Raw genomic sequence first — 22,894 nt, 5'->3', positions numbered from 1 at the left:
GATGTGAAAACAAATTTCACTTATTCCCGACTGCCGTTTTATTGCGTATTGGCTGTCGTTAAGAGGTTAAAGGAGTTGTCTAAGATTCGGAAAACATGACTGCTTTCCACTCAGCAACAGTGCCTCCCTTGGCCATGGGTTGTGTGTGGTGTTGCATCTCAGCTCCATTCACTTTTCACCGTTTTGCGACCACATAGTGTAAAATTGCATTATGCGGTAGTTTGGAGCACGCTCCAGAACTGAGCCTCTACCATACCCGCAGATGCTGGCTGTGTTACACATCCAACATCTGCATGCAACAGCAGCAACCAGAACTGCTCCGATGGCTGCTATTTATTTATTTATTTAAATGCTGCTGTTATTTACCTGCTTCAGCTTCCCCCCCCTCCCCCAACAACGCAATCACGGGGAACCACTGAGCCACAATCGTATCCCGTGGCCTGCTGACATTCCCCCGTAACTGCCATCTTCGTAATAATTAATAAAAATATAGACTATGTGCTCAAAAAAGACTCCACACATCCCCATCGATTGAAAAATAAGTATTACAGGACTTTGTTTGGTTTATGTCACCATTGGGTTAAAAAAATAAATACATTCTTCATTGTTAATGCTATTGATGAGACTGCCTGGACATTTTTACTACAAAATGCCATAAAAACAATAACTGAGCCTGAATTTTTTTTTTTCTTTTGACCATTTTGAGGTTAAAAGAACGGAGTTGCAATATTGCAGCCCATAGTCTGGGGTGATGTGAAATTGGAACGAAAGCCTCCATGTTTTATCTAATCCTGGACAGTCTGTGTAGGGTCAAATCCTAAATCGAAAACAATCATTCTAAGATAACCCATCCTTGCTGTCTTGATTGGAATAAGATCTTGTTTCAGGTGTGATTTTCATATCTCCCACATCTGTTACTTGCCACAGGTAAGTTTGAACGAGCATCACATGCTTGAAACAAGGCTGTTTACCCACAATTTTGGAAAGTTGCCAGCAATTTTGTTTCAGACCATTATTGGGGTTTTGTGTCAAATTGTCCAAATTGCCTTATTTTTTCAGTTTTTTTTTTTTTTTCTGGTGTTCAAATATATATTCGCAGGAATAAACATGTGTAATTGCAATAATTTTCTGGGAGAAATACTTCATTTTCTGGAACAATTTCAAAGATGTCAACACTTTAGGCCATGAATGTACAGTACAGACCAAAAGTTTGGACACACCTTCTCATTTAAAGATTTTTCTGTATTTTCATGACTTTGAAAATTGTACATTCACACTGAAGGCATCAAAACTATGAATTAACACATGTGGAATTATATACTTAACAAAAAAGTGTGAAACAACTGAAAATATGTCTTATATTCTAGGTTCTTCAAAGTAGCCACCTTTTGCTTTGATGACTGCTTTGCACACTCTTGGCATTCTCTTTATGAGCTTCAAGAGGTAGTCACCGGAAATGGTTTTCACTTCACAGGTGTGCCCTGTCAGGTTTAATAAGTGGGATTTCTTGCCTTATAAATGGGGTTGGGACCATCAGTTGTGTTGTGCAGAAGTCTGGTGGATACACAGCTGATAGTCCTACTGAATAGACTGTTAGCTGTTTTTTTCTTGCCATAATACAAATTCTAAGTAAAGAAAAACGAGTGGCCATCATTACTTTAAGAAATGAAGGTCAGTCAGTGTGAAAAATTGGGCAAACTTTGAAAGTGTACCCAAGTGCAGTTGCAAAAACCATCAAGCGCTACAAAGAAATTGGCTCACATGAGGACCCCCCCAGGAAAGGAAGACCAAGAGTCTCCTTTGCTTCTGAGGATAAGTTTATCCGAGTCACCAGCCTCAGAAATTGCAGGTTAACAGCAGCTCAGATTAGAGACCAGGTCAATGCCACACAGAGTTCTAGCAGCAGACACATCTCTACAACAACTGTTAAGGGGAGACTTTGTGCAGCAGGCCTTCATGGTAAAATAGCTGCTAGGAAACCACTGCTAAGGACAGGCAACAAGCAGAAGAGACTTGTTTGGGCTAAAGAACACAAGGAATGGATATTAGACCAGTGGAAATCTGTGCTTTGGTCTTCTGAGTCCAAATTTGAGATCTTTGGTTCCAACCATCGTGTCTTTGTGCGACGCAGAAAAGGTGAACGGATGGACTCTACATGCCTGGTTCCCACCGTGAAGCATGGAGGAGGAGGTGTGATGGTGTGGGGGTGCTTTGCTGGTGACACTGTTGGGGATTTATTCAAAATTGAAGGCATACTGAACCAGCATGGCTACCACAGCATCTTGCAGCGGCATGCTATTCCATCCGGTTTGCGTTTAGTTGGACCATCATTTATTTTTCAACAGGACAATGACCCCAAACACACCTCCAGGCTGTGTAAGGGCTATTTGACCAAGAAGGAGAGTGATGGGGTGCTACGCCAGATGACCTGGCCTCCACAGTCACCAGACCTGAACCCAATCGAGATGGTTTGGGGTGAGCTGGACCGCAGAGTGAAGGCAAAAGGGCCAACAAGTGCTAAGCATCTCTGGGAACTCCTTCAAGATTGTTGGAAGACCATTTCCGGTGACTACCTCTTGAAGCTCATCAAGAGAATGCCAAGAGTGTGCAAAGCAGTCATCAAAGCAAAAGGTGGCTACTTTGAAGAACCTAGAATATAAGACATCTTTTCAGTTGTTTCACACTTTTTTGTTAAGTATATAATTCCTCATGTGTCAATTCGTAGTTTTGATGCCTTCAGTGTAAATGTACAATTTTCATAGTCATGAAAATACTGAAAAATCTTTACATGAGGTGTGTCCAAACTTTTGGTCTGTACTGTATGTGTATATATTACATGAGAATTACTGATTTCGGTAACCTTTCTATGTAACCCGCAGAAGCAGAGGTTACATTACAGAAGGGCAGTATTAGCAGGTACCTGATAATATAGTCCGCTATTTGCATTGTCAGGAAGGTCTCACACTGTGCACTGTGTGACCCGGCGGTCGGTGCAGAATGCACCAGCCTCACACATAGCCACCCAGTCCAGTGGAATTTCGTTGTTTGCTCATTGTCCTGTTATTGTCATTGTCCTGTCCTGTCATTGAGTGCTGCTATTTAAAGAGACGTAACTATTTTGAATAATAATTTGGAGGGGTTGTCCCCAGGGGCTTAAATCAATTAAAAGCTGTAATCACCCCTGCACTTCGTTCCAACTCTGCCGGACCTGAAGCAATGGCATCAGTGACCACTAGTAGCCTGACAGCTGCAGGGATTGGAAGTCTTTATTCTATAGGCAGTCGGGTCGCTTGCAGTAGGGGACATCACTAGTGTCGCGGAGTGGCGAAGCTGATAGGAGTGCAAGGGGGTGTATAGTATCTCATTGTCCTCCCCCACCCCCCACCACTTATCTCTTTCCACTGGTAGGTTCCCTTTGAAAAGTAAATTTATCACCAGAAAGAACGCTGTTAACCTGCAGATATGCGGTTAATCTGCAGGTTAACAGTTATTATGCTGCCCGGCGCCTGAACACAGCCGAATGCAGAGGGAAGAAAATGAACATTGTCCTCCCCTCTGCATTCGGCTGTGTGCAGGCGCCGGGCAGCATAACACTGTTAACCTGCAGATTAACTGCATAACTGCGGGTTAGCAGCCTTATTTTTGGTGACAGGTTCCCTTTAAGAGAAAATGCATTTATACTGCCCAATGTTGTTGGCATGCCAGGGCTGGTGTGTCATTCTCCATAAGGAGAAACATTACCCTTTAAACCTCAGTCCAGAGCTTCTCGCCTAGCCAGATCAGATCTCATACTTTGCACCGACGAGGGGCAACACCCCAAAACACTGGGTCTGCAAATTGAGATTCTGATTTGGCTATTATCCTGTCATATTGCAAGACTCATTAAAGGGTTCAATGGTGAGTTATAGGATTGCTTCCAACAGGTGGCGCTATAGAGTTCAAGTCCTCTTCCTCTCTGAAGTGGCAATTTGCATATTAAATTTCCCAGAGGAGCATTGCATGGCGAATAAGCCTCCTTACCTTGGCATGCCAGAGGTGATATTTCACTCTCTATAAGGAAAAACGTTACCCCTTAGACCTTAGCATAAAAGCCAAATCATAATCTCAATTTGCAGACGCTGTTTCGGGCTGTTGGTCCTTCGTCAGTGCAAAGTATGAGAACTGATTTGGCTAGGTGAGATGCTCTGGACAGAGAGGTCTAAGGGTTAACGTCTCTCACCTAGCCAAATCCGTTCTCATACTTTGCACTGATGAAGGGCAATAGCCCGAAACAGTGTTTGCAAATTGAGATTATGATTTGGCTTTTATCCTGAGGTATAAGAGGTAACATTTTTCCTAACGAAGTCTGGTTTAAAGTATCAGATTGGTGGGGATTTGACTTTTAGCCTCTCCCCTGGCCATTTTTAGTAAGATAAGCTGCAACGGCACAGCGCCATACACCATGTAGTGGCCGTTCCTGGCTACTGCAGCTCAGATCACATTCTCTTAAAAGTTAGCTGAGCTGCAGTCCCCGAGGACGGCGACCACACAACGTATGGCGCTTTGCTTATCTGGATTATACCAGTGTCTTCCATTAGGAGTAGCTTTTCCAAAAAGGAGAATCCCTCAGTTAATTGGCTTGTCACCGAAAAAAGGGATTTCTTTTTTTCAGAAACTGTCTATAGACTGCACTACCAGACCCCACCTGTAAATAAGAGTGGCACTGTTTCTGGGGAGGAAGAAAGCGCAATGTATTTCTACTCCCAAATCAGAAGCGCTAACTAAAGCTTTTTAAGACTTCTCTGTGTGATCTTTTTAAAACCTGGTCTGGTACAGATCCATGGGGGGCTTGTGTGTTTTCGCGTGACACCGGGGAATGCCTCCTCGGTTCTGCTTGCCAAACGGTGACTGAACTCTTGACTATACCACTTCCCTGGCTTGTTTTCTCTGTGAGCCATAGACTTATGCTCAGGACCACATCCTGCGGCAGGAAAGCCTGGTATTGTACTGTAGATGGAGATTTATCGGAGATGCGCGCCCGTACAGTAGTGTCAGCTTCCACCCTGACATCCCGCGGATCCCTCTCTACTCTGTGTATACACCCGTCTTACAAGTGATAATCTCTTCCTGTTTGGTGCTTGACCGCGCTGCCAAGGATTTTTATTTTTCCTTTGCCTTCTGCGGATTCCTTCGTCAGCTGCTGCTTTTTGTTGTCATTTCTTAAGAACTCTGAAAGGCTCCTTGTTTTTACTGCTGAGGTCTCCGGTCATCTGAGAAATAAACATAAGTATCTGCCAGGCACAGGTCCTCCTCCGGGCCACTGTGCAGGCGGCTGCCATGCGCGGGTCCTCCTCCGGGCCACTGTGCAGGCGGCTGCCATGCGCGGGTCCTCCTCCGGGCCACTGTGCAGGCGGCTGCCATGCGCGGGTCCTCCTCCGGGCCACTGTGCAGGCGGCTGCCATGCGCGGGTCCTCCTCCGGGCCACTGTGCAGGCGGCTGCCATGCGCGGGTCCTCCTCCGGGCCACTGTGCAGGCGGCTGCCATGCGCGGGTCCTCCTCCGGGCCACTGTGCAGGCGGCTGCCATGCGCGGGTCCTCCTCCGGGCCACTGTGCAGGCGGCTGCCATGCGCGGGTCCTCCTCCGGGCCACTGTGCAGGCGGCTGCCATGCGCGGGTCCTCCTCCGGGCCACTGTGCAGGCGGCTGCCATGCGCGGGTCCTCCTCCGGGCCACTGTGCAGGCGGCTGCCATGCGCGGGTCCTCCTCCGGGCCACTGTGCAGGCGGCTGCCATGCGCGGGTCCTCCTCCGGGCCACTGTGCAGGCGGCTGCCATGCGCGGGTCCTCCTCCGGGCCACTGTGCAGGCGGCTGCCATGCGCGGGTCCTCCTCCGGGCCACGCTGCAGGCGGCTGCCATGCGCGGGTCCTCCTCCGGGCCACGCTGCAGGCGGCTGCCATGCGCGGGTCCTCCTCCGGGCCACGCTGCAGGCGGCTGCCATGCGCGGGTCCTCCTCCGGGCCACGCTGCAGGCGGCTGCCATGCGCGGGTCCTCCTCCGGGCCACGCTGCAGGCGGCTGCCATGCGCGGGTCCTCCTCCGGGCCACGCTGCCATGCGCGGGTCCTCCTCCGGGCCACGCTGCCATGCGCGGGTCCTCCTCCGGCCCACGCTGCAGGCACGGGTCCTCCTCCGGCCCACGCTGCAGGCACGGGTCCTCCTCCGGCCCACGCTGCAGGCACGGGTCCTCCTCCGGCCCACGCTGCAGGCACGGGTCCTCCTCCGGCCCACGCTGCAGGCACGGGTCCTCCTCCGGCCCACGCTGCAGGCACGGGTCCTCCTCCGGCCCACGCTGCAGGCACGGGTCCTCCTCCGGCCCACGCTGCAGGCACGGGTCCTCCTCCGGGCCACGCTGCAGGCACGGGTCCTCCTCCGGGCCACGCTGCAGGCACGGGTCCTCCTCCGGGCCACGCTGCAGGCACTGGTCCTCCTCCGGGCCACGCTGCAGGCACGGGTCCTCCTCCGGGCCACGCTGCAGGCACGGGTCCTCCTCCGGGCCACGCTGCAGGCACGGGTCCTCCTCCGGGCCACGCTGCAGGCACGGGTCCTCCTCCGGGCCACGCTGCAGGCACGGGTCCTCCTCCGGGCCACGCTGCAGGCACGGGTCCTCCTCCGGGCCACGCTGCAGGCACGGGTCCTCCTCCGGGCCACGCTGCAGGCACGGGTCCTCCTCCGGGCCACGCTGCAGGCACGGGTCCTCCTCCGGGCCACGCTGCAGGCACGGGTCCTCCTCCGGGCCACGCTGCAGGCACGGGTCCTCCTCCGGGCCACGCTGCAGGCACGGGTCCTCCTCCGGGCCACGCTGCAGGCACGGGTCCTCCTCCGGGCCACGCTGCAGGCACGGGTCCTCCTCCGGGCCACGCTGCAGGCACGGGTCCTCCTCCGGGCCACGCTGCAGGCGGCTGCCAGGCACGGGTCCTCCTCCGGGCCACGCTGCAGGCGGCTGCCAGGCACGGGTCCTCCTCCGGGCCACGCTGCAGGCGGCTGCCAGGCACGGGTCCTCTTCCGGGCCACGCTGCAGGCGGCTGCCAGGCACGGGTCCTCTTCCGGGCCACGCTGCAGGCGGCTGCCAGGCACGGGTCCTCCTCCGGGCCACGCTGCAGGCGGCTGCCAGGCACGGGTCCTCCTCCGGGCCACGCTGCAGGCGGCTGCCAGGCACGGGTCCTCCTCCGGGCCACGCTGCAGGCGGCTGCCAGGCACGGGTCCTCCTCCGGGCCACGCTGCAGGCGGCTGCCAGGCACGGGTCCTCCAGAAAGTGATCTATTGTTTAAGGCTTTAATGCAAATCGCTGTTTGTTTTTTTTAATAATTTTCCATATAACAATGAAAAAAAAAAAATCAGAGACTTCTTCAGATTTTCACGCTGACTACTAGGCCTGATATTGGGCTCGTTCTTCCTGTTCTTCTCTGCAGCCACATAAGCAGCAATAGACTGGCTTGGACATTTGTTTGATCTGGACAGAGGTTATTGTGAAGGGTGGTGGAGGGGGAGGAGGTGAGCTGTAACATCTTTTGAAATGGTGGCTCCTGTGTTATCTACTATTAGCTGTCAATGAGACTGCTGAAAAGTCTTCTGTAAAGATCAGGAAGTATTGGTCTAGTTTAAAGGAAGCCTGAGACTGTCTACCTACAGATATAGTTATGATCTTGTGTTATTGCTTCATTATTTGCCTCAAAAATATATATACATGGATAGAAAGAGATATCTTTATGTATGTATAAGTTTGTTTTTGTCAAATGTAAATTTTTTTTATTAAAATGTATCAATTTTCTGATCTGCTCCCTTTATGAATTGCCGACCAGAAAAAGTGATTACTTCACAATATTTGCTGAAAGGATAAAAAAAAAGTAAAATGGTTGAGAAAACCAAAACGGCGCCACCCCTTTCCATAGGCTGTATCTGGTATTACAACTGATTCCCATTAACCTGAATGAGAATAAGATGCATTACAGGACACAACCTATGTAAGTGAGGCGCTGTTCTTAGTAAAAAAACAAAAAAAAAACTTTTCTATGTTCACACGGCTGACATTCAGACCAGGTCTCCTGACCCGAACACAACAGCCTCCTGTAGATAGCTGTGTATCTCTGTACTCCAGTGTCCCAAAATGAATCCCTTAAATGACTGAGGAAAAAAATAAAACCCTGTATGAAGAGATGAAAAACAGACAAATTATTTTCTCTAAGATCAAAGAGTAAAATACAAATCAAATTTGTCCAATGCAAAAGATGGGTGAATGACCCAGAAACCCCATAGTGCCCCCTGCGGGACCGCCTCCTGCGCTGCCCCAGATGTAACTGTATTACTTATTACAGACTGGAGATGCATGTCCATTTCTCATAAATGCTTATTTGTCTTCTAATCTTATGTCTTACAGGATGAAGAAAATGGAAACCGTGGAGGTGAGTTAATAATCCATTTGCCTGTCTGTATTCCTACATTCGTGACTTGAAACCTCCCTTGACTGCTTGCGGATTTGGATTGTCAGGGAGGTCTGCGTATGGAACCGGCAATCTCTCCATAGAGAAGGCAGAGATAGTTGGTTACCATCTTTGCCTTCCTGATTACTGTACACAAAGTGCTAAGGGATCACTGTGTGTACAGATTAACAAGCACTGGCAAAGTGTCTTCCTCTGGTCCCAGGAATCATCTGATCGGCAGGTGATGTGAGGGAGCCGATGCCGGCCCAGATCAGCTTTGTAGTGGACACAGGAACCTGAGATTGTCCTGTAACTGGAGCAAATTTATCAGCCCTGGTTACAGGGGAAATCTGCAGTAATAATGTATTTATATGTTAAAATGCCCCCTAAAGATCCTTTCTGACCTTATGGGGGGGGGGCGAACATGGTGTATGAAATAAGAAAAAAAAAGAAAAAACCTGGTTATATGCTACCAATCAAAATTTGCATTAGGATTCAGCAGGGAAGAAGTACTAAAACATAATATAGCAGGATAAATAGCCGCAGGTTAATCAATAATTGTTAGTGCAACCCGCTTGATCACTTTTCATGAGGTCAATTGTGTGATTATGTATTTTGTCTAATAACCTGTGGCTATTTTGTCCTAATATAGTAAGTTGTTTTGGTTTTTATCCCCATGCTGAATACTAATTTGAAAAAAAAAAAAAACGCACAAAAAAAAAAAGCCACCACCAGTCCAAATCGCAGTCTTTAGTCTCCCTCCGACTGAAAAAAAGAAAAAAACCTCTGAATATCTGATATTTTGGAAATAATTATGTAAAGGGAAACACGAGTTAAAATCTATTTCAGTAGTCCTTTTGTGGTCGTAAAAAAATAAATACATTTTTTCACTTTTCTCTATGAAAATTAAAGTACCGTAGGCCAGTTGAGGAAAAAATATACAATTGTGGACTTAGCAAGGCCATTTACTAAGACTAAAAGGGAGAATCCGAGCCTTGAACCTGCGGATCGTAGTCGTGTTTGCTGTACCTCCAGCGTTCTTCTATTTGCTGTGCTGATGGGGAATGCGCAGACGGCCATGACGGCTCTGCGAGGACGCTGACAGCTCCTGTTTGTGGAGGATATTCACTGAAGAGGCTTTTGGCTCGGGACACCTCTTCCAGTGTCCCCATCTTTTGTTCTTTCCTGTCCTCTTTGGGGAGGTTATGTTTATATAAGGAAAATCCCACTTAAAGGTCTGAAAGCGTCTGCCATTTATGTGAATTCCTCAAAGCGCGTCGGGTCCTTGACGACGACGTGTTTGTTTTTTCTTCAAATACGGTCTTGTAAGTGCATAACAATAGATGGCAGCCGCATTCTGCTATGCAGGGAGGATGCTTTACTTTTGTGTGTCCTAGAGGTCTGATTGTAGAGCAGGCGCTGCGTAGGTGGAGGAGGGTATAGTTCAGTGTGAGGCGGAGCTGGACCCATCTCGGGACCCTATTCCGCTCTCACCACTAGGATTGTGGTCGAGTTGAATAGGGAATCCCTTGTCATAAAGTGAACATTCATGGTCCGTGATTGTGGGAGCACCACGAAGAAGATCCTTTAAAGGGTTTGTCTAGCATCACTGACTTCTGTATCGGGAGGTGAGTGGCATCAGATGCTGGGAAGTGTGCCCAATCGACAAGGATTTTGCACCTGTCCTGTTAGGACTACTGTCTACAAATTCAGAAATGAGTGGTGCTGGACAAGCCCTTTAAAGGATTTTCTGCTTTCCTGACCAATCATTTTATGATTGGTCAGAGGTCTGAACTCCAATCTCAGATTCCTTATTTATAGAATGGGGGATAACTTCCTCATCACTGGCACCCCACCACCACCATACTATCCTGAAAATAGGGATCTGGAACACCGAAAAGCAAGCTCTGCAGCCCAGTCCTGATCGGAGCAGTGGTCACATGCGCAGCTTGCACTTTTTTCAGGGACTATTGGGCTGCTGAGCGCTGTGCATGGCTCTGTCTCCCATACACAATGAATGGAGCAGCAGTGACCTCTCCACCTCAAGTGCACAGGATCAGACAATAATTCACCTGTGCTGTGCATTAGTAATTAACGTCTTTCCTAGGAAACTCCTTTAATTCCAATCGAGGCAGGGGGTATGGCGCTGTGTTCTAGAAAAATGGAGCATGGAACGTTATACACTAAAATTATTCAGCTCAGTATTTGCTCACTAATAACACTGTTAAAACAGGGGTCGGAACCTTTTTCTTTTCTGCCAAGGGCTATTTATACCATCCTTTGGGGGCCATACAGAATCTCCTTAAAAATTATCCTGCTATATTTGGTCAATCATTTAATTAACTCACCCCTAATGTGATGGCTGGAGCTGCTTCTCTTTGGTGTGGCTGTGGTATTCATAATATTGCTACTCTTATCTGTCACATCGGAGACTTCGAGACTGCTGTATATATATCACATTACACACCGAGACTGCTTTATATACACGTCACACAGGAGACACCGAGACTGGTGTGTATACGTCACATAGGAGACACCGAGACTGGCGTGTATACGTCACATAGGAGACACCGAGACTGGCGGGTATACGTCGCACAGGAGACGCCGAGACTGGCGTGTATACGTCACATAGACGCCGAGACTGGCGTGTATACGTCGCACAGGAGACGCCGAGACTGGCGTGTATACGTCACATAGGAGACACCGAGACTGGCGTGTATACGTCACATAGGAGACACCGAGACTGGCGTGTATACGTCGCACAGGAGACGCCGAGACTGGCGTGTATACGTCACATAGGAGACACCGAGACTGGCGTGTATACGTCACATAGGAGACACCGAGACTGGCGTGTATACGTCACATAGGAGACACCGAGACTGGCGTGTATACGTCACATAGGAGACACCGAGACTGGCGTGTATACGTCGCACAGGAGACTCCGAGACTTTTTTTTTTTTTTTCATTTTGCAAGTTCTGCCATTTTTGGTAAATGTGCACTAAGTGTCCTAATATCACTAGTGTAATCTTCTGTTCAACTTTTTAAAGCCATCAGCGGCCATTGAGATTGCGGCTGTAGTCTTGGGGATCTATATGGGCCACCTGTGACTCTTCCTGTGCTTTTTCAGGCGAGCCTTTTGTATTCCCTAAATAGGATTAATATAAGGTGATTACTGATGGTAATGCTTTCATGCTGATGACCCTCATTTTCTCCTCTGATTGGGATGACTCCCGTGATTGTCACTCGGGGTTTGGTTTGGGAGAGACATTTCCTGTCATCTCCTTGTCTGTACTTTGTATTGATGCGTGTGTCATGGCGCTCGAGCTTTCCTTCACCCGCGTGGATCTGCTTGTTTATTAGCAGCATGTCATTTCATTGCTTTCAAGGCCAATCTAATGTAACTTAAATCCCCCTGAGACCATGATAAAGATCCTTAGAGGGTCCATCCTTGGACAACCCCTGCATAATCATTTGAGGGAACCATAGAAAATTAAAACAATCGATATTCACCCTCCATATTGGCTCTGTTCCAGTAATGTTGATGCTGCCATTTCTGGTGGGTCCTGTGACATTTCTGGAGTCAGGGGCTGCAGCCTTTACTATTTTATCAGCACCAACATTGCTGTAACAGCGCCGCTATGGTAGTCGAGTATTGATTTTGTCTTTATTTTTTGTGGAAGTGAATAAGTGGGATCTGTCCAGTAGTACTGTCCCTTTAAATTAATTAGTATGTGTGCAGTGGTATGGCTGTAAAGCCACTTGGACTAACTTTAAAATGTAACTTTTTTTTTTTTTTTTTGGAAAGATCATTCTTAAGAAATCAAGTGTAGAAGTCATATGCAAATCAGGCAGGAAGTGTGTAGGGGGCCGGGGAGAAGCAGTCTAAGTGTATTGGCACACCCCCAGTGCTCTTTTAGTCTGATTTGCATATAACGTCTAGACTACATTTCTCATGACTGGCACATCAGACCTCCATAAAAAATGTGTCATTTTAATGGGGGGACAAGGGCCCACACAGCTATACCCGGACTTCCATATGTAAATGTTCTGATAGCTTCTCCTTTAATACATTTCTAGGGTGAGCTGCAGTCAAGCGAAAAAAAACCAACCATGTAAAGGTCCATAAGAACCTGGCTGCACATTCTGGCGGCTCTGCATTATATTGGGGGGTCCTGAACCAGGAACCCCTGACATTGCTATGGCCCACAGTCTCAGTAATCCCTAACCTGTGTCAAAGGGTCCAGCGTGCTAAGATACCGGGGGTCACATTTAACATTGTGGTGGTCACTGCTGAGATGTGAGTTTCTCTAGTGGATTATATTGTACAGAAGCTTTAGCAGAATTCGGATCTACTCTGCGGGAACTAAATCTGTGATTTCTGATATATTGCATCTAAGCCTTTTTTAACTTTTGAACCACTTTCTTTAGTCTTTATTATTGGGATTGAAGCGCCATCTAGTGGACGTTCAGGCACATGCTGCTGAATCTTTCTAATCACTTGTGCAAAAACACATTGATTTTTTTTTTGTTTTGTACCATGTATATGTTCCCAAATATGAAATATTAAAATTTTCTAAAATGACAAAATCCACAGCTATCTAGAAAACAACAAAGTGGGGGAAGTGCCTGTGACATTAAATGAGACCCCCACCCTCCCAACTGATATAGACCTTCTCCCATGAAACTTATCGGGGTCTGTGTGGTATACCTTGTCTGGCATCAAAAAAATATATTTTTTTTCATAAATGACATTACACTACTGAGAAATGATCTCCATGGCCTAAAAATTTAATCTGTTTAGTATTTGCCCCCCCTCTTCCAAAAATGGAAGGGTAAAGCCGTACAATGGCCCGATGTGCTCTGCCAATATTAATTGGTCATAGCAATATCCGCTTAAATGGTTGAGGTGATTTATTTTTACTGACCACTGTCTTTAACGAAAATGACCAATAAACTGCATAAAATTATAAAAATATTGGTCAGAATATTCACCATTTTTTGGGGGGGTTGGGAGCATTTAAAGGGGGTGTTCAAGCCATCTACTGTCTACTTGTGACAGTCGATTTAATTATGGCCTAGTTGATACACTTTTCTTCGTGTCTGGAAACTTTGAGGTTGTGGTAATGCCATATTTTACCGTGACTCGCCGACATCTCTATGGAGCCTGGTTGTATCCAACTTTTTCATGTAGCTTTTAATTGGGAGAATAATTAAATACCCAATACAGCCGGGCCCTGTGCCCATTAGTATTTCCACGTGTCTCGGTTTTCATACATTCCCTGGCATGCTGTACTAGGAAAGTATTCTCCTTTAAAGCGAAAAGGACACCAGGTTGCACATTAAAAGCTACATATATTTAATAGATGTCTTAAACCCAATGAGGCTGGTGTACGTACTTTGGTAATCCATTTCACAATTGCTGTATAATCCGGACCTTAAAATGAGCATTTTAGACGTCCAGCTATAGAGTGAGAGCTCATTTTCCGAGTGTATTAAGTCTCGGCCCACCCTGACTAACAGCTTTTACCGAGTAGGGTGAGATCTCAGCAGGGAGGCGGACACTGAGGAATAGTCAGCCAGGCTATTTTGGGGTAAAAATTGTATTGAACTTTTATAAAAAGAGATTTATACAGCCATTATGACATGGATTAACAAATCAAGGACACCAGCCTCATCAGGTCTCAGGGCAGATTTACACTTCAATGTTTCGCTGTCTGAGTACGAACAGCGAACCATAGGTCGGCCATGTGTCTACTGATCCAAACTTGATAGGCATATATATTAAGCGATTAAAATTTTGGTCAGGAGACCATGCATCGTAGTTCGCATACAGACTGCAAAAAAAAAAAAACAGATGTGTGAATCTGGCCTTGGACCTGATGAGGCTGGTGTTCGTGTGAATCCGGTGTTTGTGGTCTATTTAGTAATGTATGCAGTTTTGTATTGTGACAGATCCACTTTGAGTCACCATACGGCGGCACCTCCGGGCCCGTGGCCACTCATGGGCCACTAGGTCTGCACTGTTGGTATTGGCGCCCACTTTTCGGCCACCTGGAGACGACTTGTCAATGTATTTGTGGCTCTGGCTGTAATAGGATATTATTTACCAGGAGATGGCAGCGGGGACGCGGAGGGTCCGTCATGTTACCTATGTCAGAAATGCAGCAGTTAAGAATAGTCCGGCATCTCGGGAATGTGGTGCGGCCGGAGACTTGTTGCCTTTCAGATCATTGTGATATTTTGGAGTTAAGTTTAAGTGGATTTACCAGTGTGACATTACAACCACCAAGACCTTTCATCCAGGGGTTAGTCGGGGGGTCTGCACACACCATACATATGCATACACATGGGCTGTAGATGGGCACATATCAGTTTGCAATTACCACTGACCTGTATGCTTTCCATGTGGCTAGGCCTTCAGCTCATGAAAGGTGGGCGACCAACGCCACCATTTATCCGATGAACCGTCCCTCCCCTTGTTTATCCAGGTGTAGTGCTGCTCTGGTGGTTGCGGCTGTATTCACTTTACATCAGACTGCGCTGCTGTAATCTGCAGTACCAGGCACAGCCATAATTGTGTGTGTGGCGCTGTGTCTGGGTAAATAAAAGGCACCCTTAAAACTTCTGGTGGTGCTGGAAGTTGAGCCCCGTCCATTAAAGGGGCGATTCACTACAATATTGATGACCTCTTTAGAGTGGATCATTAATGTTTGATCATGGGGGTATGACACTCCAAACCCCACTGTATTCGGCTGTTTTCAGCTTCGGTGGTCAAATTTTAACAGTTGTGTATCTGTAAAGCACAGCTTCACATGCTGGTAATTGGCCGCTGACAGCGCCACCTTCATTGCAATATTTGCAGAACCCCAGCAGTGGCCACTAAGCAGATGGAGTTGCATTGTTTTTCCGTCTTACCAGAGCCGAACTCAGCTGGTCAGAGGGGCTGCAGTGTCGGACCACCACCGGGGATAGGTCATAAATGGTCATGGTAGTGAAATATCCCTTTATATTCTAAAGATCTTAGAGTGGCGGCATAACACTAGGATAAGTCATCACATTATGGTTGGTGTAGGTCTGACCTCTGCGATTCCCACCTATTCGGAGAATGAAAGGTCTGCAGGACTGTATCCCCGTTCCTGTTTTTTCCTGCAGCACTACTCCATTTACGTGACTAGAGCTGTTCTGTATTTCCATGGAAAACAAAGTAGCTCTGAGCGCCGCTGTTTAGGGAAAGCTTAGACCTAACGGAGTCCTGGCTGAGCTAACCCAGGACTTTCATTTTTGGGGACAGTGAAGGTCCCCAGAAGTCAGATACCCATGGATTGTGCATTGGTGGCGTATTTGCCATCACTTTATAATATGAAAATAGGTTCCAGAATTCCCTTCATCAAACACCATGACAAATGCCCTATTTGGGGCCTCATGTCTCGTCCTCTTCCAGAGGGTCTACAGAATTCCCTGTACCAGCTAATGTTGGGGAAAAACACTTTTTAATGTCCTGATTAAAAAAAGGGGTCTTCCCATCACGTAGTGTATGATCAGATCAGATCTTCTGAGCCACTCAAGGACGCTGACGTCAATTTTACATGTAGATATTGTTTGTCATTGGTAGGGTTCATAACCATTTGGGCCTGTAATCATTTTTTTTTTACTTTTTTGTAGTCCATTTGCAGAGCAAACTTTCCTAATTAAGTGAAGAGAATGGGTCATCCGAGAGTTCACTCATTTTTATGGTGTACCTTTTTTCTTTTTTTCTTTTTTCCATTTTCTTCTTCATTTGAGAAAAACAGATGCCACACTGGTGGTAAAATGATAGAAATCGGGGCATTTTTAGGAAAAAAGGCAGAATAGGGCCTAATTGGGAGCATGAATAAGGGCTCTCCATGGCAATACAAGAGGAAAGCTCTGGACGCCACTGCCGTCTGACACAGAGGAGCCACAGATGAAAGAGGCAGCCATACTAATTATCTAGAGATGGGTTCTTTTAGTGTGACCTCCGAATCGGTATAAATAATGACATCCCATTAGTGCTGAGTAATTAGCCGAGCACAGGTGCACCTTCAAAGGAGACCTTCTAGACCTGAGGTTGGAGACACTTTCCTGGACCCTTACTACATCTCCATACTTCACAATCTCATGTCTTCTCCAATGTTCAGTAGCCTCCGTAGCCTGGTGTCTTTTGGACGATGCATCAATGTAAATGACTAAGGAATTTATTGAAATCTGATCCGGTGTATCCAGAGTTTGCCGAGCATACGATCACAATTACAGATGAGAACAAGGGAATGGCTAAAGGACAGCGTTTTATTAAATAATTGACCCATGAGCGAGGGTTAATTGACTCTTGATAAAGTAGATAACCCAAAATGATTCCACTTTACAGTTAAGTATTTGTTTAGTACCTGCCAACACTCTACACGGACCCCGGGAAAGACATTGAAGGGTGGGGAGTGGAAATTTTTGAGATGCTGAGATCGATCATTGACAGTAGGTGATATGGGGGCTCTCTGCGAGGTCATTGACAGTAGGTGATATTGGGGCTCTCTGTGCGGTCATTGACAGTAGGTGATATTGGGGGCTCTCTGCACGGTCATTGGGAGTAGGTGATATTGGGGGCTCTCTGTGTGGTCATTGACAGTAGGTGATATTGGGGGCTCTCTGCGCGGTCATTGACAGTAGGTGATATTGGGGCTCTCTGTGTGGTCATTGACAGTAGGTGATATTGGGGGCTCTCTGTGTGGTCATTGACAGTAGGTGATATTGGGGGCTCTCTGCGCGGTCATTGACAGTAGGTGATATTGGGGCTCTCTGTGTGGTCATTGACAGTAGGTGATATTGGGGGCTCTCTGCGCGGTCATTGACAGTAGGTGATATTGGGGCTCTCTGCGCGGTCATTGACAGTAGGTGATATTGGGGCTCTCTGCGCGGTCATTGACAGTAGGTGATATTGGGGCTCTCTGTGTGGTCATTGACAGTAGGTGATATTAGGGTCTCTGCGCGGTCATTGACAGTAGGTGATATTAGGGTCTCTCTGCGCGGTCATTGACAGTAGGTGATATTGGGGGCTCTGCGCGGTCATTGACAGTAGGTGATATTGGGGGCTCTCTGCGCGGTCATTGACAGTAAGTGATATTGGGGCTCTCTCTGCAGTCATTGACAGTAGGTGATATTGGGTCTCTCTCTGCGCGGTCATTGACAGTAGGTGATATTGGGGCTCTCTGTGATGTCATTGACAGTAGGTGATATTAGGGGCTCTCTGCGTGGTTATTGACAGTGGGTGATATTGGGGCTCTCTCTGCGCGGTCATTGACAGTAAGTGATATTGGGGCTCTCTGTGCGGTCATGGACGGTGGGTGATATTGGGGCTCTCTGCGCGGTCATGGACGGTGGGTGATATTGGGGCTCTCTGCGCAGTCATTGGCAGTAGGTGATATTTGGGCTCTGCGCGGTCATTGACAGTAGGTGATATTTGGGCTCTGCGCGGTCATTGACAGTAGGTGATATTGGGGCTCTCTGCGCAGTCATTGGCAGTAGGTGATATTTGGGCTCTGCGCGGTCATTGACAGTAGGTGATATTGGGTCTTTCTCTGCGCGGTCATTGACAGTAGGTGATATTGGGGCTCTCTGCGCGGTCATTGACAGTAGGTGATATTGGGGGCTCTGCGCGGTCATTGACAGTAGGTGATATTGGGGGCTCTCTGCGCGGTCATTGACAGGTGATATTGGGGGCTCTGCGTGGTCATTGACGGTAGATGGTATTGGGTCGCTCTCTGCGCTTTCATTGACAGTGATATTGGGGGCTCTCTGCGCGGTCATTGACAGTAGGTGATATTGGGGGCTCTCTGTGTGGTCATTGACAGTGGGTGATATTGGGTCTCTCTCTGTTCGGTCATTGACAGTAGGTGATATTGGGTCTCTCTCTGTTCGGTCATTGACAGTAGGTGATATTGGGTCTCTCTCTGTTCGGTCATTGACAGTGGGTGATATTGGGGCTCTCTGCACGGTCATTGACAGTAGGTGATATTGGGGCTCTGTGCGGTCATTAGGAGTAGGTGATATTGTTCTTTGACAGTAGGTGATATTGGGGGCTCTGCGCGGTCATTGACAGTAGGTGATATTGGGGCTCTCTGCGCGGTCATTGACAGGTGATATTAGGGTCTCTCTGCGCGGTCATTGACAGTAGGTGATATTGGGGGCTCTGCGCGGTCATTGACAGTAGGTGATATTGGGGCTCTCTGCGCGGTCATTGACAGTAGGTAATATTAGGGTCTCTCTGCGCGGTCATTGACAGTAAGTGATATTGGGGACTCTCAGCGCGGTCATTAACAGTAGGTGATATTAGGGTCTCTCTGCGCGGTCATTGACAGTAGGTGATATTGGGGGCTCTCTGCGCGGTCATTGACAGTAGGTGATATTAGGGGCTCTCTGCACGGTCATTGACAGTGATATTGGGGGCTCTCTGCGCGGTCATTGACAGTAGGTGATATTGGGGCTCTCTGCACGGTCATTGACAGTAGGTGATATTGGGGCTCTCTGCACGGTCATTGACAGTAGGTGATATTGGGGGCTCTGCGCGGTCATTGACAGTAGGTGATATTGAGGGCTCTGCGCGGTCATTGACAGTAGGTGATATTGGGGGCTCTGCGCGGTCATTGATAGTAGGTGATATTGGGAGCTCTCTGCGCGGTCATTGACAGTAGGTGATATTGGGGGCTCTGCGCGGTCATTGACAGTAGGTGATATTGGGTCTCTCTCTGCGCGGTCATTGACAGTAGGTGATATTTGGGCTCTGTGCGGTCATTGACAGTAGGTGATATTGGGGGCTCTCTGCGCGGTCATTGACAGTAGGTGATATTTGGGCTCTGTGCGGTTGACAGTAGGTGATATTGGGGGCTCTCTGCGCGGTCATTGACAGTAGGTGATATTTGGGCTCTGTGCGGTCATTTACAGTAGGTGATATTGGGGGCTCTCTGCGCGGTTATTGACAGTAGGTGATATTTGGGCTCTCTTCGCGGTCATTGACAGTAGGTGATATTGGGGGCTCTCTGTGTGGTCATTGACAGTAGGTGATATTGGGGGCTCTCTGTGTGGTCATTGACAGTAGGTGATATTTGGGCTCTGTGCGGTTGACAGTAGGTGATATTGGGGGCTCTCTGCGCGGTCATTGACAGTAGGTGATATTTGGGCTCTCTTCGCGGTCATTGACAGTAGGTGATATTGGGGGCTCTCTGCGCGGTTATTGACAGTAGGTGATATTTGGGCTCTCTTCGCGGTCATTGACAGTAGGTGATATTTGGGGCTCTCTGCGCGGTCATTGACAGTAGGTGATATTTGGGCTCTGTGCGGTTGACAGTAGGTGATATTGGGGGCTCTCTGCGCGGTCATTGACAGTAGGTGATATTTGGGCTCTGTGCGGTTGACAGTAGGTGATATTGGGGCTCTCTGTGTGGTCATTGACAGTAGGTGATATTGGGGCTCTCTGTGCGGTCATTGACAGTAGGTGATATTTGGGGCTCTCTGCGCGGTCATTGACAGTAGGTGATATTGGGTCTCTCTCTGCGCGGTCATTGACAGTAGGTGATATTGGGGCTCTTTGTGTGGTCATTGACTGTAGGTGATATTTGGGGCTCTCTGCGCGGTCATTGACAGTAGGTGATATTGGGGGCTCTCTGTGTGGTCATTGACAGTAGGTGATATTGGGGCTCTCTGTGCGGTCATTGACAGTAGGTGATATTTGGGGCTCTCTGCGCGTCATTGACAGTAGGTGATATTGGGTCTCTCTCTGCGTGGTCATTGACAGTAGGTGATATTGGGGGCTCTCTGTGTGGTCATTGACAGTAGGTGATATTTGGGGCTCTGTGCGGTTGACAGTAGGTGATATTGGGGCTCTCTGTGTGGTCATTGACTGTAGGTGATATTTGGGGCTCTCTGCGCGGTCATTGACAGTAGGTGATATTGGGGGCTCTCTGCGCGGTCATTGACAGTAGGTGATATTTGGGCTCTGTGCGGTTGACAGTAGGTGATATTGGGGCTCTCTGTGTGGTCATTGACAGTAGGTGATATTGGGGCTGTCTGTGTGGTCATTGACAGTAGGTGATATTGGGTCTCTCTCTGCGCGGTCATTGACAGTAGGTGATATTTGGGGCTCTCTGCGCGTCATTGACAGTAGGTGATATTGGGTCTCTCTCTGCGTGGTCATTGACAGTAGGTGATATTGGGGCTCTCTGCGCGGTCATTGACAGTAGGTGATATTGGGGCTGTCTGTGTGGTCATTGACAGTAGGTAATATTGGGTCTCTCTCTGCGCGGTCATTGACAGGTGTTACAGGGGCTCTCTACGCGCTCTCTGCGCATTCCTATATATATTAGGTGATATTGGGGCTCTCTGTGTGGTCATTGACAGTAGGTGATATTTGGGCTCTGTGCTGTTGACAGTAGGTGATATTGGGGCTCTCTGTGTGGTCATTGACAGTAGGTGATATTGGGGCTCTCTGTGTGGTCATTGACTGTAGGTGATATTTGGGGCTCTCTGCGTGGTCATTGACAGTAGGTGATATTGGGGGCTCTCTGTGTGGTCATTGACAGTAGGTGATATTGGGTCTCTCTGCGCAGTCATTGACAGTAGGTGATATTGGGGCTCTCTGTGTGGTCATTGACTGTAGGTGATATTTGGGGCTCTGTGTGGTCATTGACAGTAGGTGATATTGGGGGCTCTGTGTGGTCATTGACAGTAGGTGATATTGGGGCTCTCTGTGTGGTCATTGACAGTAGGTGATATTGGGTCTCTCTCTGCGCGGTCATTGACAGTAGGTGATATTGGGGCTCTCTGCGTGGTCATTGACAGTAGGTGATATTGGGTCTCTCTCTGTGCGGTCATTGACAGGTGTTACAGGGGCTCTCTACGCGCTCTCTGCGCATTCCTATATATATTAGGTGATATTTGGGCTCTGTGCGGTTGACAGTAGGTGATATTGGGGCTCTCTGTGTGGTCATTGACTGTAGGTCAGGGCTCGACAAACCCAGGCGCCTGGTCGCCAGAGGCGCCTAGAAAATGTTGTCTGGCGCCTAGCCCACACACCCGCCCGCCCACTCACTGTCGGGGCCGGGCCCACACACCCGCCCGCCCACTCACTGTCGGGGCCGGGCCCACACACCCGCCCGCCCACTCACTGTCGGGGCCGGGCCCACACACCCGCCCGCCCACTCACTGTCGGGGCCGGGCCCACACACCCGCCCGCCCACTCACTGTCGGGGCCGGGCCCACACACCCGCCCGCCCACTCACTGTCGGGGCCCTGGCCGCTTCCTTGGCACCTGTTCAGGGACGCAGGCGCTGCTTGATTGGCGGCACTCCCCCCAGACATGGCCGCGCGCTGTCAGGCTGTGTCTGCTAGTAATGACACGGCAGGGTCGACGGCACTGCACCTTTAATTTTGCTTGTGTGTCGCTCCTGCCGCGTCATTACTAGCAGACACAGCCGCACAGCGCGCGGCCATGTCTGGGGGAGTGCCGGCAATCAAACACCGTCGGAGCGGAGGTCCTGCACAGATGGGCGGGAGGGGCCCGGACCCGACCGCAAGTGGGCCCCTCTGATGTTCCAGGGCCATGAAGTCTGTGACACGCCGGGGGCCCTGCACTGCCCCATACCCGAGGAGCTGCTGGACAGGACACTGGACCGGGGACAGGTGAGTGAGGCTTCCCCAATCCCCATATTAAAAATATTAGTAATGGGTCTGTGTGAGTGCATGTATGTGAATGTCAGTGTATATGACTGTGTATATATATTTGTCTGTTTTATCTATGTGTATGTCTGTATGTGTACATATGTCTGCGTACCGTGTGTGCGCACGCATATGTCTGCGTACCGTGTGTGCGCGCGCATATGTCTGCGTACCGTGTGTGCGCGCGCATATGTCTGCGTATGTGAAGGATGAGGGGGCAGGCTGGGCCATGTGTAATATATATATATATATATATATATTTCTCCGCCGTATCTGTGCATCATGAATCGTGTATGTGTTAAAAGGGCCCACTGAGACTCTTTCGCCCGGGGCCCAGAAAAACCTGGAGCCGGCCCTGGGGGGAAGGATCGCTGTGGCCGGGGGCCCGTTCTCATCTCCCGCTACCTGTGTAAGTACATACAAAGGCCGTGCTCCCCGGGGAGACGCCGTGTGTGAGGGGGTCTATATGTACAGTTTGTCAACAAAAAAAATTCTGGCTCCTAGATTCTGAACAACTTTGTCGACCCCTGCTGTAGGTGATATTGGGGGCTCTCTGCGCGGTCATTGACAGTAGGTGATATTGGGGCTCTCTGTGTGGTCATTGACAGTAGGTGATATTGGGTCTCTCTCTGCGCGGTCATTGACAGTAGGTGATATTGGGGCTCTCTGTGTGGTCATTGACAGTAGGTGATATTTGGGGCTCTCTGCGCGGTCATTGACAGTA

The 22,894-nt window shown here is 48.7% G+C and overlaps 1 protein-coding gene across 6 annotated transcripts in view; it reads left to right on the top strand.

Moving 5' to 3' along the window:
• ARHGAP21 (Rho GTPase activating protein 21) overlaps positions 1–22,894 on the top strand; it is a 172,308-nt gene that overhangs the window by 66,374 nt on the left and 83,040 nt on the right. For all 6 annotated transcript variants that reach the window (XM_073677523.1, XM_073677524.1, XM_073677522.1 and 3 more), the window contains exon 3: positions 8,408–8,432. In XM_073677523.1, coding sequence (XP_073533624.1) covers positions 8,408–8,432 — 25 coding nt within the window. The remainder of the gene's footprint in view (positions 1–8,407; positions 8,433–22,894) is intronic.

The sequence above is a fragment of the Phyllobates terribilis genome, unplaced genomic scaffold (genome assembly GCF_046119375.1).
Source record: "Phyllobates terribilis strain yellow unplaced genomic scaffold, ASM4611937v1 Scaffold_4__5_contigs__length_816908805, whole genome shotgun sequence".
NCBI lineage: Eukaryota > Metazoa > Chordata > Amphibia > Anura > Dendrobatidae > Phyllobates > Phyllobates terribilis.
Note: the sequence above shows the minus strand (reverse complement) of the source record. Positions and strands in the feature narration are given on the sequence as shown.